Here is an 18,484-nt window from a genome sequence, read left to right as displayed (position 1 = left end):
GTCAAGAAATTGGTGGCAAGTTGAAGCGCATCGATTAATAATTTACAGAAGAGTCTAATGAAGAATTATTTGAATCCATGAGATGATGAAGCTATGCATTAAAAGTCCCCATGATTTATTTCTTCTGCGAAGAGAGAAACATCTAATGAAATGGTTAAATGAAGTTTTAACCCTCTCTTCAGCAATAAATCAAATACCGTGGCAGACCATTTAGGTGCTTTTTTCTACTCATAAAATAGTCAGATATTTAATTTCCAATATTGCTAAACAATGCCTGCATGCAGTATATGATGATCATTACATAAAATGCATGTTGAGGGGCATTATTCTTGTGCAATTTCTTGTGGAAGAAAATTTCATCAATATATTTTAATAATAATAAACCACAAAGTATATAGAGAAACCAACATGAAAATAATATAGTCAGATAGATATTTAAATACAAATTTGAATTTTCATTTAATCCATCATCATTTGTGAGAATATTACACAATTATCAGGCAGCAATTCAACAATAATTTTTTTACCATCTTTGGTTAACACTTTTAAAAAGCAATGAGATGTGATGGCTCAAACTATAAATATTTGAAATTAATACTACGTACACACACCAGTATACAAAATAAATGGATAATGATTATAAAATGAGAAGTTTAATTAATATCACGCTTCTTTCCTTAAAGAAAATTCTTCTCCCTTATTAATTTTCTTTTAGGATGAGGAAAGAAGTAAAACTAGAAAAGCTTCTTAGGGACTGAAATAGGTTTCCTTTCCATAAAATATCACCGCACATTAATTTTTACCCGCTTTTAATTGAAAATAATCCCTTTCACTTAAATTAACACTGAGTTTTCTACTAAACACAACGCGATAAGGTGCAATTAATTTCACTAACGCAGATATTATAGATTTAAATTTCTCTAATTTGCTCACCATTCATATAAAATTTGCATTTGTCACCGAATTCACTTTCCAATCAATTTGGCAACAATACTTGCAAATCATGCATTATTCAATCAATCATGAATTCACAGAAGGGCTGAACTGACTGGAACAATCATGGTTCTGGGGAATCCTTACATTCAACAAGAACACAATTTGAAATTGGCTCTAATAATGGGAGTGGGATGAAGTCTTTGGTAAGGGAAGGTATGTATATTCTACCAAATGAGTACATGAATAGGCATTTCTATATTGTATGTTAAAGTATATGGCAGTTCAATCTTTAACCCTTTAAGGACGATTGGGTCACCGGTGACCCAAAAATTAAATTTTTCCTATCGCCTTCTAAACTTATGTTTTGCTCTATAAAAGCGGAAAAAATTATTTTTTCTGACCCCCAATTTTAAACCTTCTCGTCCTTAAAGGGTTAATCAATTTCCAATGATTTTTTTTTAATCTTAAAATTATTTTAAATTATTCAAACAGTCCTAAAATTAGCCAAATGAAATTTTTCCCACTGTAAGAAATTAATTGTAGGCAATATGCCACAAGTAATTGTTTTATATTATGTCTCCATAGATTTAATAAAAGACATTTGAAACCACAGAATATGTTACTCACACATTGTGCGACTGAGGAGAACTATATACAAAGCAAATGATTTGTAAAGGCCAAAAATAACACTGTTCATGCAACAAATTTGATCAATAGTTTTCATAAAACCCCTACTCTTTCGTCCTCAACAAAAGCTTATAGGCAAGAAGTATCGTGATGGGAAAAGATTTCATGATGCGGTTTAAAATTTTTAAGTCGCCTCAGGGTACCAAACGGTGTATACGATGAAACATGAACGAAAAAATTGTGTTCGCCATCTATGCCATGGTGGAGAATCATTTTAATCCCGCATTATTTCAGTATCAGAAAGTCTGCCAAAGACTTAAAATTAATATTGTGGTTTGAGTTTAAGCACTTTACATCGCTTCGATGTTTGTCGCGATCTCTTGAGCATCTGTGTTTACAAGTCGGTTGAAATTATTAAATAATTTACATAAAATACTTTTACGAAAGATGATCTTCAGTTGAAAGTGAAATTAATGACTTTAGGTATCGTGGTTTCAGGATTGCAGAAAAATTACATGAAAATATATGTCTCAATCGTATAAAAAGCTACATAACATTTCAATCAAGCCAAATAAATTAAATATTATGTCAATGATTTGTTTGAAATCTCTCACAGTAGCTCTAAACTTTATGCAAATCCTATACCCGTATATTTCAATATTCAATCAATCGTCTTGCAAATGTCGTGATTATATTATGTTGGTGAATGAATAGGAAAGATAATTCCATCCATCCGTAAAACTTATTCCGTCTGCCACGCTTTTCCTGTAATAATAGCCAAAAATAATACCCAAAGTAGTATAGAGAAGGAGATCCAGTCATGAGGATCAATGATTAATGAGCAAGCATGATGTCACTCATGGAAATCTTTAGATACTTTTGAGATGTTTGGTGAATATCTTTTTCAGATAAAAAAAAATGCAAATTGCTTATTAAAAGACGATGATGGAAAGGTGAGCACTGTATTAAAAGTGCAATGAAAAAGCATTTCCCATTGTATTTACTTGACAATGAAGAATTCACCCATCAATTCTTATTCACATTTTCAGGACTATTCATATTTCTTCCAAGTTCATCTTTAAAGTAACCTCACTTCAAAGGAATCATCCTTTTGTCTGGACTTTTATTTTTTGCAGTTTTTCTTTTGCAAAATTTGTATTGCAAAAGTTTCTCATATTATTTGTTACCCTTGTTACCTACTATCTCAATAGAGCTTTGATGACTTTCATTTTTGACGTGTGCATGGATATCATGTGAATATACATTAATTATTTTACTACTAAACATGGAAGAAATAATTTTAGAAGATCGATTATTTTACGAAACGTAGACGCACATAAATATTTAATTTTTTTTTAATATAAGTACAGTAGAGTTACTCAAACTTGAACATTTGGGGGGTATACTACACTTTTTAATCCTTCAATTTGACCTAATTTTTTTAAACGAATTTCATGTTAGTTAAATCTATAAAACTAAATTAAGAACAAGAACATTAAGTACAGTAGAGCCCCGCTATAGGCCATATTTGGTTCCAGATTTGACACTTTTGGGTCGCAGTCCATGTCATTTTCTAAAATTATCAACGACTTTTAGTATTGAAATTGCTCGACGGCTTCCACTATCTTTGTGATTATGGTACTTGTCCTCGCTCTCTTCATTATGGATCACAATTATCACAACTACTCAATAAAGTTTGCCAAAACATAACCTAACTTAAAAACAGGGTTTTAAAATCAACGTTCGATAAATTGTAGACTATAGAGCGATGGCCTATAGCGGGGTTCTACTGTAGTTTTTTTTTTAGTAATTTATCGTTGAGATCGAAATACTTTCAATGTATGACTTTTCATCCTCTTCTTGATTCTTTTCTTTTTGACTTTTTTCTTTCGGTTTTTCAAGCTTACAATTGTTATCTTGCAACATTGAACGTCGTCGTTGCCACTGAGGGATTCTCCTTTATGTAGAAGCTCTATTTCCGCACAAACTTAAATGAATGAACAAAATTAAATGAACAAGAAATACTTTTTGCATATCATAAATATTTTCTTCATAACTTCAAATTTTAAATTTAAATGTTGTTCAGCTAGGGAGTTCAATTTACAGCAATTGTATTGTAAATAAAGATTTTATTTATCACCATGACTTAACCCTCTATCAGGTAAGACAGTCTCAAGCCGGTCTTCACAAAAATCACATTTATTGCGATTGCAAAGTTTTTATTTATTTAAAAGTGATATAAAGTCCTCAGTAATAGTCTTACTAACACCTTTGGAAGTTTGAATTCATTTTCACTCTTCGTTTAGTTGCTATCCCCAATTTTGTGTGACAGGTCAGAGAAAAAGCAACAAAAAATATTTGTGCAAAAAACTCATTTCCAATTTCCATAAAAATACCGATTTAAAATTATCTGACTAAAATAAATTTATTTTTTACTCAAAGATATGTCATTCTACTTTTTATTATATTTAAAAAATAAAAAAAAAATAAAAATGTTAATTTTAAAGGCAAAAAGAGTTTCAATTTTTTTAAATTTTTTTTTCACCTAGCGCTAAAAGAGATAATGAAGAATGGATGGTTTTTTCAATTTTATTGGATCGTAATTATCCTAAAAAACATTTTCTTATTTTTTACAACTTTTTATCGTGTATTAAAGAAAACACTGTTTGAGGGTTAAATGTGTACTTATAAATATCTAACTTAAATGTGAATTTATAAATTTTTATATATTAAAGAAATTAAAGAGTCAGGTTTACTGCTACCTTAGATGATGAAAATCAACCTTCTGAACTAATTGATACATAAGAACTTCTCGTACTCTGTAGGGGAAAGCGCGCTACCTTCGGACGATTTATGCTTCGCACAAATAATTTTTTTTATTGTGTTATAATTGAATTTGCCTCTTTGTAATATTATATTATATTTCAATAGCTAGTTCAATGCCTCATATATTCAGAAAAGAGCTATGAGTGAACACCATAAGGAACATAGAGAAAAAATTGAATTGTCCGAAGCTTGAGCCGTCCGAAGGTAGCGCGCTTTCCCCTATATGTAAAAAAAACATCCAACGAATAAATATTTTAATAGTAATAGAGGTTAATAGATGAAATAATAAAAATCTGTAATTTTTTGCTAATGGTAAATATAGATATATTTATCACTAATAAAAGATAGTTTGAGATTAGTCCTTGTCTCAACATTTGGGCAGAGAAAAATGAATGAGAAGATACGAATCTTCATCGTGATTCATACGTCAACTTGGTGATATCAGCGAATTATTTGGATGGGAACTAATAGAATTCCCTCGTCAAACTTCATTCGTATAAGTAATAAATAATGTGAATCAATCGCGAGAGAATCGTGATGTTCTAAAAAGTCTCTTTGCACTTCTCTTATAAGGTACCAAATTCAACCTTTTGTGGTTTTGAGCGCCTCACCTTTTATTCATCAATAAAGCGATATGAGAAATAACTTTGAGTGGTGGCATAAAATAAAAGAGATTGAAAATTTTGCTTATAGATGAAATTACCTGACATATATATGTATTGACCTAATGAAAAAATTGCGAGGCATTTGTGGATGCTATTGGGCATTTTTCCGTTAAACAATAGGAAAAATTTTCGTTCAGTGACATAGAAAATAAGAAGATGGTACCTCGCGAATAAATAATGTGAATGTGACTGTATAATACAAACGAAAAATGTTGCCGTCTTCTGAGTTGAAATGCACCACAAGATTGTACTTTTTTCTTTCGTGATATTTAGTCACGTTTCTATAACAATCCAAGCTCAATTTCATATTGTGCATCGTGCATTATATCTATATACCTTTCTATATGTGTGTACATGTTAGCGTTCATTTGGAGGCATTAAATGGATATATATGTATAGATATGTATATTTACAGAAGTGATTCTTCACTATAATAAAGCCAATACTGAGTCAAAGTGTTCTTTGAGTGAGGAAGGTGAATGGGCCAAAGAGGTGTTACAAGAGGAAGGGATGAAGAACTATGGAAACTCATACGAAAATCAGCAGGAACACTTTCAGACGATTATGCTGGCTCTGCATGACACTGTGGCATTTTCATATAGTGGAAGACATATAAGTTCTTTTGATGTTGAACGTGAGGCGAGGAGGGTTGCTATGGAAATTCTCCTTAGGATTTCAAGAATTATTGGACATTTCAATGGGACTATTAACTGGCCATGGATGTACATTTCCCTCTAATAAATCATCCGAAAATTAATCTTCAATAACCACTGATTGACGAATCCCACATATCATCAATAGCCACTTCTTTGTTAAATACTCATGAGCAACGCATGTTTGAATCCAATCATATGCACCAGCCATTGTCAGCATAGTTTTAATCAATTACACATTTTAAAAATGTTCATAATTCAGTATACATTATATATTAACGGAGAGCTGCTATAATATGATTTATCAATGCGTATGTAATATTGAATGTTTAGGGAAAGTGTGCCAAATTTCGGCCAGCTTCTAATTTCGGCCACTTTGAGTGTAATTTCGGCCATGCAAATAAATAAATTAAAATTATGTATGTAATCTTCGAATAGTCAATGAATTCATTTTGGTTTTAAATATTTATTCATTTTAGGATGTATTAACACAAAGACCGTTAAATTTTAGGTTTAATTTGAATTTAAATTGCATTGTAAAAACTCAGTGTGGAAAGAGTCTTACAAAAAATGTGACAGATCGATTGTGTTTCTAGCAGTCTTCTGATTTGTGGTGAAGTGCAAAAGGTTTTCCTTCGGTTTTTTCATGAAAATTGATTAGTTTTCATTAAAGATTCTTTCTGTTTATGTTAATAGTGAATCATTCTTTAAATTTAGGGTAAAATTTTCCAGCTGGATCCTGTATTTCGCGTAAAAAGTATATACTTTGTGAGCGTCTCTCCGGTCAGGTAGTGTTGCCTAATCCGGCAACATCTTTTGCTTTAATAAATTTCTTATTCATTTTATGATTTTTCTTCAATATCTGAGTTCTACAATGTCCAGAGAAAAAAACCATCCCTTCTATGAAAATGATGATGTGGAAAAGGCCTTGGAAGAGTTCAGGAAGGGTAAATTGCTACGGCAATCTGCGCGTAAATTTGAGATGCTACTCTTCAGGTCTTCAGGACAAATTACACGGAAGATCTCAGGTCTTGTAGGTCATATAAACGTATTAAACTAAATATTAAACTCGTTCTGTTTGACGTTTTGAAATTTTCAATCCGTTGCGTCACAGACAAAGGTGGTCAGAAAATAGGTGGCCGGTATTTCACTCAAAGTGGCCGGAATAGTACCCAAAGCAATGCCCATATTTTTATTAATTTTTCAATATTTTAGGAAGTGATTTAAAGAAAACAAAGATGATAAACTAGTTTTCAAGGTTCCACACAACCCTCCTGAAGAGGAATTTAGCTATCTTTAGAAATTAATTTAGCTATCTGAAAGTAACTAAAATTGAGTTAGGAAAAATGTGTTCGAAATAATAAATTCGTCGTAATAGTGACTCTTCGTCTCATCAGGCATTTTATAACTTTCTCAGAATATTTTCATCTTTATTGTGAATTAAAGTGCTTTAGAATGGCAAATAATAAATTAAAACGGTCAATTCAACGGACATTTATTGGACTGCTATATTGGCAATTTTGTGAAGTTAATTCTTAGTAAAAGTTACTGGTATTTAGTCAATGAAATAGAACATCTTTCACTTCATCTCACAGTCATCGCTTCAGAAGAGCCTTTCACTTGGAGAACTTTTACGATCATTCAGAGAACTAATTATATAATCTCAAATAGTTTCTTGATAAAATTTGTCCCCTCGAAATGAGATTTTTGATGACTGAAATTTTTACGAGCGCCTAATACGCATCATTTTCTTGAGGATAACTTTTGGGTTTGTGGTATATTAATAGGTCGGAAGGAATGGATGGTGGAGAAAGAGGATATAAAAACTTTTTATGTATGATTTGATGTTGAAATAGAACGTCACTTTAAATTATTAAATTACATTGATTCCCGTGTGTGTTTTGTTGCTTGAATTTATTGCATTGCTCGATTCTCACGATGTTGAAGATGAGGGACACTTTGACTCACGATGCCAAGATAGACGCTAAAACGGCAACAAAAAGTGCTGCTTGGCTATATGACAAAGCTGATGCATTCAGTTATGTGAAAGTTGATCTCTTGCACTTTATTTATGGATAGATAAGTGGTGTATGGTGGACATGTATTAGAATTCAATGATTGCAAAATGCACACATTGGAGTATTTTGCAGATTATGACTATGTTGGAAGATTGAGGAAAAGAGAATGATGAGCATAGCATATCTTATATGGTGTTGTCATGTCTTAAGCCATATTCTAGCAACATTGACGCTCTTTTTCCCGCAATTTCATGTCAAATCATCAATATCATCGTGAATAATACTTGCTAACAATCTGATAGGTTTTAGGCCTCAATTTTACCTCAATCTCGAAGCATCTTCGATCCTGGCTTGTGAAAGAACATCTTCACTCAGCAATCAATGCATCCATTATTGAAATTTGAGTCTCATTCGACAAAACACTCAGGTGGATATTTCTCATCGCCAGACGCCACTCATCACATTATGTTAAAATTGATTTTCTCATAGAGATGGAAAATTTAGACAAAAGCCGGGCCCATTGTGGTTAATTGCTCCGTTTTAGCATTTCAGAGAATCATCAATTTATTGACGCTCATCTTTGATATTTTCAGTTAAAATGTCAAGTCCATACTTATACATAGAAGTTTTCGTCAAGATTTTTAAATTTTTGAAAAATTTTTAGGGTAAGTGTGCCAAATTTCGGCATAGTTGCATGCAAGCGCCAAAGTCTCAAGTTTGAAATGTAATATCTTTAATAGAAATTGTTTTTTTTTTATTCCTTCTATTTAAGGAGTGTTGCTTAGAACCTTGTAGACAGTTTATCGTCTTTATTAGGTGAGATTCTTAACAAAATCTCACCTACTATAATCCTAACAAAATTTCATGTCGTCCGATCGACCTCAAATTTGGCCAAAATGTGTTTCGCCACTTCCTGATTCCGAATATATATGTGGCTAAGTTACGTTCCCGGCCGGCCGGCCGGCCGGCCGCTCTTTGGAGCTTAATAGCTCCTAAACTAAAAAAGATATCGACTTGCGGTTTTCGGCAAAGGTTATATATCGGGTGAAAATTGCAACTTGGTGCATAGACCCCCCACCCCCCACCCCTCCTTCCGCCATTTTGAAGACCCCCCTTTTTTTGTTTTCTCAATAGCTCCGCCCCTATGGCATTCAGCGGACTCAAATTTTAGTATGTTATAGCTGGGCCTTAGAGCTTTCCATCAATACCAAACTTAAGGTCCCCCGACCCCCCTGACCCGAGCTATAAGGGTCCAAAAAAAATTTCTTAAAATGGCCATAACTCCGGTTCTAATTGTCAGAATTTAAAAAGTGAGGGCTTTTTGGAAAGCTCTCGTGAAATGCCACTTCCCCTTCTAACATCGCAAGTTCATAAAACCACCGCTAGGGGCGCTTTTTTTAAAAAGAAAATTTTTAAATCTTAAAAGTTAAATAACTCAAAAATTCCATTGTGCATCGGGCTGAAAATTTAGTATGTTGTAGCCGTTGATTATACCTATCAAACAAAAAAAACCTTAAGTCAATCTAAAACCCCTGACCCGAGCTATAAGGGGTCAAAGTTCGAACATTGACCGGCCTCTATCTCCGGTTCTAATTAACATAGCGGCCTAAATTTTACCTTTTTGGTTTCGTCTCGATGAGCACTTTCAGATGGAAGTTCAAAAAGTCACCACAGGTGGCGCTGTGATAGCGTCAAAATTCATCGAAATTCAAAGTCACTTTTCTCAAAAACGGCATTGTGCAAGTTAATGAAATTTTAGTATGTTGTAGTCCAGTCTAGGACGTTTCCAAAATGGTGCGTATGCGCGCTGTGGTTAAAACAGAACCGGAGATATGAGGGGTCAAAGTTCACAAAATTCAAAAAATCATATCTCCGGTTCTATGTGACCGATTTTGATGAGTGAGGGCTTGAACGAAAGATCTCACCAAATGCTACAACTTTCTAGAATATTTGAACTTCGTGGGACCAACACCAGAGGCGCCACAGTCGAAAAACCAATTTCAATATCACATAACCTCAATTATCTCGACTGTCGCTAAACCGATTTTGATGATTACTTCGACACAATTGTAGAACACATTTGTCTCTACATTTCGTCCATACATCATTTTCCGCTCAGACTACGCTATCACTCCGATTTTGCCGTTTAAGTGTGAAAAAAATGATTTTTCCCATAAAAACGCTTTGAAATCACTCAGATGCCAATTTGACTGCCTCTACTCCACCAAGACACTTAAAATATGGTTTAAATGGAAAGTCCCACAAAATACAACAATTCTTTGAAATAGTTGAAGCTCAACAAATGACTACTTGGGGCACTCTGGATGAAAAAACGAGGTAAGGAACAAAAAAACCTCGCTTATCTTGGCTTCTGAGTAATCGATGAGATCATGTTCTATGGGAAAATTATAGAGAACATTCTGGTCTACATTTCACCCATATATCACTTTTCTGCCAGTTCATCCAAATCCTTGATATTTTGGTTTAAATACAAAATTTGCATAATTTCACGAATTTGATTCAAGATAACTGAATGGCGTCTCCCAACTTCAGCTCTAAATCGAATTTGCATGCACTCCGAGCTAGCTCACGTTAAGAATCTCACCTACATAAGCCGGTTAGGATTATCTGTCCCTTTACTTTAAAATCATTCTTAGTAGATTTTAAAATGAATAAAAATGTAGTCATAGCTTTTGTACCCTATTTCGGCCACCTTCATTCTCATAGTTCCTTGCCCTTCGGGAATTCTTCCAATGCCTTTTTCGCGTCATCTCGTTTGTCGAAGCTAAATTTTTTGTTATTCTTTTGCATTGTATAATCTCTAGAGTATGTAAAAACTAAAAATCCATGGAAAGTTGAGGAACAAGAAAGGTGGTCGGAATTGCAAGCTGGCCAGAATTTGGTACACTTACCCTATATTGACGAAAATGAATAAAAGTTTTTAATTAAAAATATAATGTGGATAAAATCTGGGGTTAATTTCAGATTGTATACGCAAGGATCTAAGCCTACACATGATCGAACTTTAAAATGGTCTACTGGTAAGAAAAACTCGATGGTAATTCTTTGATTAGCACTATAACTCCTATTCGCGTCAATCGTCTTCCCCAAATCTGCAGAAGTTCTGATAGTGGTGATGGTGTTATAATTCTATAAGACTAATGTCTAGAAAACGGCGAGGATAATTGCAAACATTTTTTGGTTAGACTAGGATTTAATGATCCTACATTTTTCTATGCTAATTTTATCCGATAGTTTATGTGCCCTCGGCTATGCAATTGTAAAATATGCCCAATTCAACTTCTCTCAGTGATCACGATATTTCATAATACACTATGTGAAGATTTTAAAATTAATAGCATCAAATTTTCCCAATTAGACAATTTCAGTGAAAGTTTCCTCGATGCTAAACTCCAGTGCTGTGGCTCAAAGCATCATTTTTGCTGGTTAATCTTACAATAAATATGGAGAAGAGACGATGACTAAAAAGCAGTTGTTTTCCATAACAACATTAACCAAATATGAAAATCACTTTTCCATAAAAATATTATTTTGAAAAGTGACTTTGCAAGATATCTATGTATTAAAGTTAACGTAATTATAGCTTGAGACTTGCAAAATGAATACACATAAATTTAATATTGTTATGGTTATTAGGCAAGAGGAAGAAATTCTTTGGTTTAAATTGTTGGTGATCCCACCAGAATTCATATTCTTGTTGAGTGTCTCTGCGCAAAGAAACTACCAAAGAGACTACGGTGGCATTTTGAGGGCGAAGCAGCGATAGGAGTTTCCAATCATTATTAGAGCATATCGCGCGATCAAGACTCGATTCTTCTATTCACTGATGCTCAAAATATTAACTGTTTGCCGTAGCGACATAATTGATACGAGAGACGATCTTTTTGTTTTACCTTTCCTAAGAACAATGTGCATGAGCCATACAAATGTAAATTATAGTTCTTTTTGAACAAACACGGGCTTTTTTTAACAATTGTACCTTGAACTATGAACAATACAAAAAAAAAACCATACAAAAGTCAATTCATATCCGAGCTTTTTTATTCGCATTTATCAAGAATGGATGAAAAAAGCGACCCACGAGCTCACGACACTCCACAAATGGAGCATTAATTTCTTTTTCTTGATTGATAATTTGTACTTTGGCAGTTTCCGTTCTTTTCTAAATGACAATAAGAAAATGCGCTACTTTGGTAATTTTTACCTCAAAAAATTGTAGTGTGTCTGCAGAAAAAAATCTCTAGGAATTGAGTGGATGATGACTTTTTGATGTTATGTGCCACTATAGCAAATGCACAGTTTAATTGATGGAAACATGCATAGTGAAATTTCATAACGTATGATTTAGATTACATAGCTTAACAAAATAATGAACGGTATCATGTTAAAGTAAATGATAAATATTTTGTCGTAAAGTAACTGACGATCAAAATGTTTTTCAATTTATCCAAAATTTACCTAAACAAGAAGTTATACAACTTCTAATTGTGATGTGCAAATAGCTTCATCGTGAGATAATTTCTTAAACAAAACACTTAAAGAAATTTCTTACTAAAAACAATGCGGACTACATTTTTAGATTTTGGTAGAAATCACACAATGTATCTCTTAAATGTTATTCTATTCCAAAATATTTTACCAAATTAAAATTTGTAATAGATTCTAGGTCAATTACTGATTTTATTTCTTAAAGCCAACATCCATTGTTATGTGACGACGATGGTCAGATGGAGGTGGTAGGGTATGATCTTAAAACAGGGATGGACAATAAAATTCAATTGAAACTGATAAAATAATTTGGTTATAATGCTAAATTCAGCCAATCAGCAATAAATAATAATTAATCAATTTTCATTCTCACTTGTAATTAAATTTCATTAATTTGACGTTATTCATCAATTATATAATGAAAATTAGGTTATCGACTAAAATGTTCACATTACCTCCAATTCCGTGAGAATTGTTACGCACTCCTCCCGAGTAACTGATTCCTCAATCTTCACCACAACATCCCGATAGGCTGATTTTGTGATGGTTATACCGAGGGATGGCCAAAAGTTTATCACTGTGATAAATACTATCAGTACTTTGAACATTTTGCAACACTGTCAGTCTGTTTAAAAGTTCAAGAGTTAGTTTTTCGAGATTTTCTATGTGTGTTTATGGTTTCTAATTTGCCAATAAATTTTTCCTTGGTGTTTTTGTTCTTTTTCACAAGTAATTCGTCGACATCATCAATGTTACTATGGCGATGGGGTCATGAACAACAATAGAGTTTGGAAAATGTTAATCTGAAATTCACATTATGTATGTAGCACGACAAGAAATTATTGATTCAACAAACATTTAAACACATATTGTTATTTTTTTTTTTTGTATTTTTGTCGTTATTTTGTGAAAACTCTGAATGCAATGTCACGCACCAATAGCCACCTTCCGCTCTTTAAATTTTTCCAACGCTGAGACACATTACTGAAAAAGTGGCGGTAGATTGTAGACAGGTGTAAAATATCGGAAATGAGAAACCCTTATTTGGTATTTAACCACAAAAAAATACACACTTATATTGTCTGTTTATGAGATCACTTGTGAGTCACTTGAGCTGAGAATCCTCACAATGAACACTGGACTTATACCACTAGTTAGAAAATCCTGAGGGATTCCTCAATGAAAAGTTCTCTTGTACTACGAACAAAATGCTTATGTGGAATGATTCAGTGGCAACAAATACGACTTGCCGTGACCACGGAACGGAACCGAATGAATAGACGGTGAGGAGCACGAAGCACCAAATGTACCGGCTCTGGGTCGCTTCTCTTGTGAGTGTAGATGTGAAGTCACGACTTGGAAGAGCTGCCTCGTTTTTTTTTACCATTCTTCACTGAGTTCAAGAGGCGCGGGTGGATTGTATATATGTATTCGTTGGGGAAGTCACAGTACCGCACATTGCCAATATAACGACACAACACACTTAGCCTAAAAAAGATCAAAAATGCAAATTCTGATTTTGATTCACAAAAACAAATCTCTAAAATGATTATTTATAGGGTAAATTAAGCTAATTCAAAACCTGCTCCAAATGGAATTTTTTCGCTACTCCAAATGGAAACATAATTGTTTTCACGATAAATACAGTACTGAATTATTATATTTATTAATTTACTATACCACAGTTTCATTATTTAGTTAATTTTGCTTCAAATAAAGCGAAAATCCATTCATATTCACAAATTTTAATTTGTTAATTTCTCAGAAAAATTAAAAGTGTACCTTTTCACCAAAGAATTTTTATTGTTAACGGTACGTGAATTTTTCTAATGAAATAATTCCCTATTTCGTGAACAAAAACAGTTTTTCTGAAGTGTCTGCAAATGCTTCAATAGGAAATCCCGGAAATATGATATTTTGGAGAGATTTTCTTATTGTTTTAAATGAGAAAGGAGAAAATACCAAGAATAAGAAAAAATCCTGCGCTCAAGAGCAACTCAACAAGGTTTGTACAACAACAAGGTACACTGTTTGTCTCCAATTAGAAACTTCCCCTTGTCTCTATTTGGATTAATTTGTTTCCAATAGAAGCATTTTACGCTCGCGTATTTTTCTTGTATTTAAGAAGTTTTCAAATTATATCTAAAGAATTTTCACTAAACAGTAACATTCTAGAAGAGTCAAGGAGCAAATTTATGTAATTCTCTTCAGAAAAATATAAACTTAATGTGTTGAATCTTCTGTCAAAGTTAAAGAGTCTGGAAATGGTTTTGAATTAGCACATTTACGCTATCTTACAGGTCTGCTGAGCGCAACATTTTAAAAGAACTATTTTGAACACGAATAGGATATTGTTTGAATTAGGGTACATTAAAAATAGGAATTTTCTCTTGATATTTTTAAACGGAAGTGAGCACTATCATGATGTAATTTAATAATATGGGGACCGAGATAGTTCACAGACTTTTTGGAAATTTCACGCCTCATTGGGTCAAGTGGTAGAGCACTCGCTCTATAATACAAGCGTCCCGGGTTCGAATCCTCTTTAGGTCACCAGGAATTTTTCTGGCGTTAAAGGTGTTCGAATTGCATCTAGTGAGCTTCATTGCACTTGACTCCGTGGGACATGGGACTGACATCATCATCCCTGGATAAAAAATAATAGGGGGAGGCTTTGAACTTTCGCATACAAAAATGATGTTCAAGTTCAGTGATTTTTTCTGACTACCATGCAAACCGTATGGATTCTCCAACTATGCCAAAAAAATGTCTTACTTATAAAGTTCATAATCCCACCAAACAAAATCCCAGGAAATCCTTAGATTTTCCTCCAGAGGAAAATGAAAATTTAATGGCGATTTATCCGATAGATGAATCAAGTTTCTATTATCGCACACGATTCACGCCATCATTGAACATCCCATTTTCACCGTAAATTTTGCACCGGACACTAAAAGTTGCACATCATTGTTTAAAGGGAACTCTAATCTACTTGATTAAACCATTTTTATATAGAATAAAACATTTTAATATCACTTTTTTGGAACTTTTCTGAGAGATGTTTTATTGACATTAAAAACCATTTTTTTGATTGGTTCTACGAGAATTTCACTCCGGAAACGGTTAAATCTGATGAATACTTTCTTAAAAAGTCCAAATATCACCAAATTTACACGAATCAATAAGTTTTTAAAGCTAAAAATTGACTAAAACTCTGCAAGCGAGAAGACCACACAAGATTCCACCATTCCTCCACGGAGCCGGATATGCACAAAAACGTTTGAATGCGCATCATTGAAGATTTCTCTGTTCCTGCATCTGCAGGAATCGGGATTTAGCACAGATATTGAGCTTCAGCAGGTGAACAAGCTAAAATTTTCACAAAACAGCTTCTCACGGACAATTTCTTTTCTTTGTCATGCAAAACAACACAATAGTGAGGTTATGTCAAAGATGTCAAAAAACCAGTTGTAAACTGTATGAGCTTATTGCAGATGTGATTCTTTCATTGCACATTCAGTTTGTGCAAGCTTGAAAAATATTTTTATATCAAAGAAATGCAAAATTGCTTAATAATTACTCAACTGCAGCCTATTTGAGTCAAATTACTTCTTGTTTATCAACTTTACGATTTTTAAGTTTTCCTTTTTAGTGGTGGATCAAATCGGTAGATTACAATAGATGTGAATATGAGGGATCGTATCTAAAATGAAGTTTCCTGGAAAATATCTGAAAGAAGCAGTCTTCTATGTGCGATCGATGAATCTGAGTCAAGTTTGTGAATTTTGTTCCACCCACAAAAAGTGCCTGTTCAGCCTAAAAGATTTTTACATAAATCTGATTCCTAATAACCCTTCTACCCTTTGTGATAGTAGTTTTTCAGAAAAGTGATATTAATTCTGCACAATCGTATGAAATATTGCACAGCAAAATTACAGTTTTGGACCTGTTTTTATTTTTTGTTTCCTGAAACTAGGAAAAAAGGATTAGACTCTCAATTTTTTCAGGAAAGATGGGATTTAAGGTTAGCTATTACAATATATAGCCATATGTGAGATTCATAAAGGAATATGGGAGAAATATGAAGTGTCTGAAGGTAGCGTATGTGCGAACGATCAAAGCCTCCCCCTAATGGATGTTCCGAATTTAAAAAAAAGCCTAAGTCCCTCCATGGAATGTTGTGCAACCATCTATATTATTTATTAATATTAATACTATAGTAGATTGATTATTTATAACCTAAAATCAATAATATCTTAAAAGTTTAGATGTTTTTATTGATTTTGAGTGTGATTTCAGGAATTAGATATTGCAAGCTTTGATTTTTTAGTCATTATTTTATTAATTTCAATAAAAATTAGTTAAATTTAACAGTCAAATTAAAATTTAACAATTAAAATGAAAAGCTTAATGTGACATGAAATGGAGATTGTTTTTTGGTTTAATTTGAAAACAACTCATTTTTTTTTAAAAACAACTCATTAATGTTTTAAAAGTAAAAGGACGTTTAGCCTTGAATAATTCAAAGTGGCCATATACCCGGTGAATGGTGTCTTAGCACGAAATTTTCAGTTGGACTACATCTAAAATATATCCAAGAATGAACAAAACAGGTTTTTGAAAAACATGGATGGGTTAGGGAATATTTTGGATGAGTTGGTTTAACTAGATTTTCAGTTGGTTATTTGTATGACGGGGTGACTTACGAAGCGTCTTTAGGGTTAATTTGGAATCATGTATTTTGGAATTTTGAGATTCTCCGACTGTTTCAGATGGTCAAAGACAAAAAAGAAAACCACGATGAAGTACAAGACTTCACATTCGAGAGTACTACTACGTTTTTAATTCATTTTGCCATCTACACTGAGTGAGAGAAATCCGAAAAAGTTAAAATAACATTCAGGAAATGTTAATTTTACCTTGCAGTATTGATCCAAAATCGATGTAAATATTACCCTTTTTAGGTGTATTGGGGGTTAAAGTTACCCTTTTTCATGTTAATTTTACCCTTAAAAGGCATAACATTAACATTTAAAAATGTTGATATATTTTTACACCTAAAAAGTGTTAAAGTTCTGAGGAAAAAATGTTAATCGCACCCTAATTTTTTCTCAGTGTAGAACTGTAAAGAAATCTCAAACTTCGAAATTAGACTTGATTCCAAATTACCCCATCTTACCCTAGTTCTATACCGGTATCTAAAAACAATGGTCAACGAAAAATCGTCTAATGCTGGAATTCAACAATTTTTTTTTATTTTCTAAAATTTCTTATTTACTATTATTGTTACTTAAATTTAAGTTATGCCACTATCATCAATATTGTACGAAGTGTGTATGTATTCAGGTATGAGAAACATATAATTTCCTGCACTTCCCGTAACGTTCACAGCCAGAACACATTTGGGAGATCACATTGGTTCACGTTGGCGAGCCCTGGCATCAAGAAACCAACCAGTAAATTCACATTCATGTCGCGCTATAAAGTATTCCTTATTTATGTAAATTCACAAAGAGCTGAATCTCCCGCCGTAAACACAACACAGCACAACATTTCAGGGGGGGATTGATAATGATTTTTTTTTGTTGGAATATTTTCTCTAGACATGGTTTATCTGTGGGTGACACTTTTAGTATGTGTGATATGTAACCATGTGGCGATGGTGCATGAAAATTTTGTCGAAACTTTTCCAACTCAATGGATCTGCATATCAATTAATTTGTTGTATTGGCTTCTCAACCTTTTACCTAGATTTTCGATGCCGCTCTTAGCTTCGACTGAGAGACACACATTAGTCGAGAGTCAATGATATTCATCTAATGCTTGCGCAATACCTGCATTTGAGCACATCAATGGCGCGCTATGTAGGTTCTTATGGACATTCCACGGCTTATTGCATTCACAACATCACTCAATTGAATTGTGGTGAATTACAAAATTCTCATCATGAGCATCAAAAGCCAGTATCTCTGGCGTCCCGCTTTTCGTCTTCAATCGGTACACCGTCATTGACACTCTCCTATTCAACGTACAAACCACTCACTACACAGGGTGCAGCTTTGCTTAGCTATTCAAAATCTTGTCAAAGGAAATTATTGATTATTTTGCTTATGAACCATTCTGTTGATGGCAATATGTTACAATTGATTTTTTTTTGGTTTTATTTCCAATCGACCATTTGACTTTCTGTTATGTGTATATACATAATAAAAAAAAACATTAAAAGAAAATATTTGATAAATATGTTTAG

At 33.2% G+C, this 18,484-nt stretch overlaps 1 protein-coding gene across 1 annotated transcript in view; it reads right to left on the bottom strand.

Moving 5' to 3' along the window:
• The window catches only part of LOC129801830 (calcium-activated chloride channel regulator 1-like), a 28,959-nt gene extending 14,509 nt beyond the window's left edge, over positions 1-14,450 (bottom strand). The window contains exon 1 of the mRNA XM_055847187.1: positions 12,690-14,450. Within this exon, the coding sequence (XP_055703162.1) occupies positions 12,690-12,842 (153 nt within the window). The 5' untranslated portion in view covers positions 12,843-14,450. The remainder of the gene's footprint in view (positions 1-12,689) is intronic.
• Positions 14,451-18,484: the final 4,034 nt, after the last annotated feature.

This window comes from Phlebotomus papatasi, chromosome 2 (genome assembly GCF_024763615.1).
Source record: "Phlebotomus papatasi isolate M1 chromosome 2, Ppap_2.1, whole genome shotgun sequence".
NCBI classification, from domain to species: Eukaryota; Metazoa; Arthropoda; class Insecta; order Diptera; family Psychodidae; genus Phlebotomus; species Phlebotomus papatasi.
This window is presented reverse-complemented; position numbering and strand designations above follow the sequence as displayed.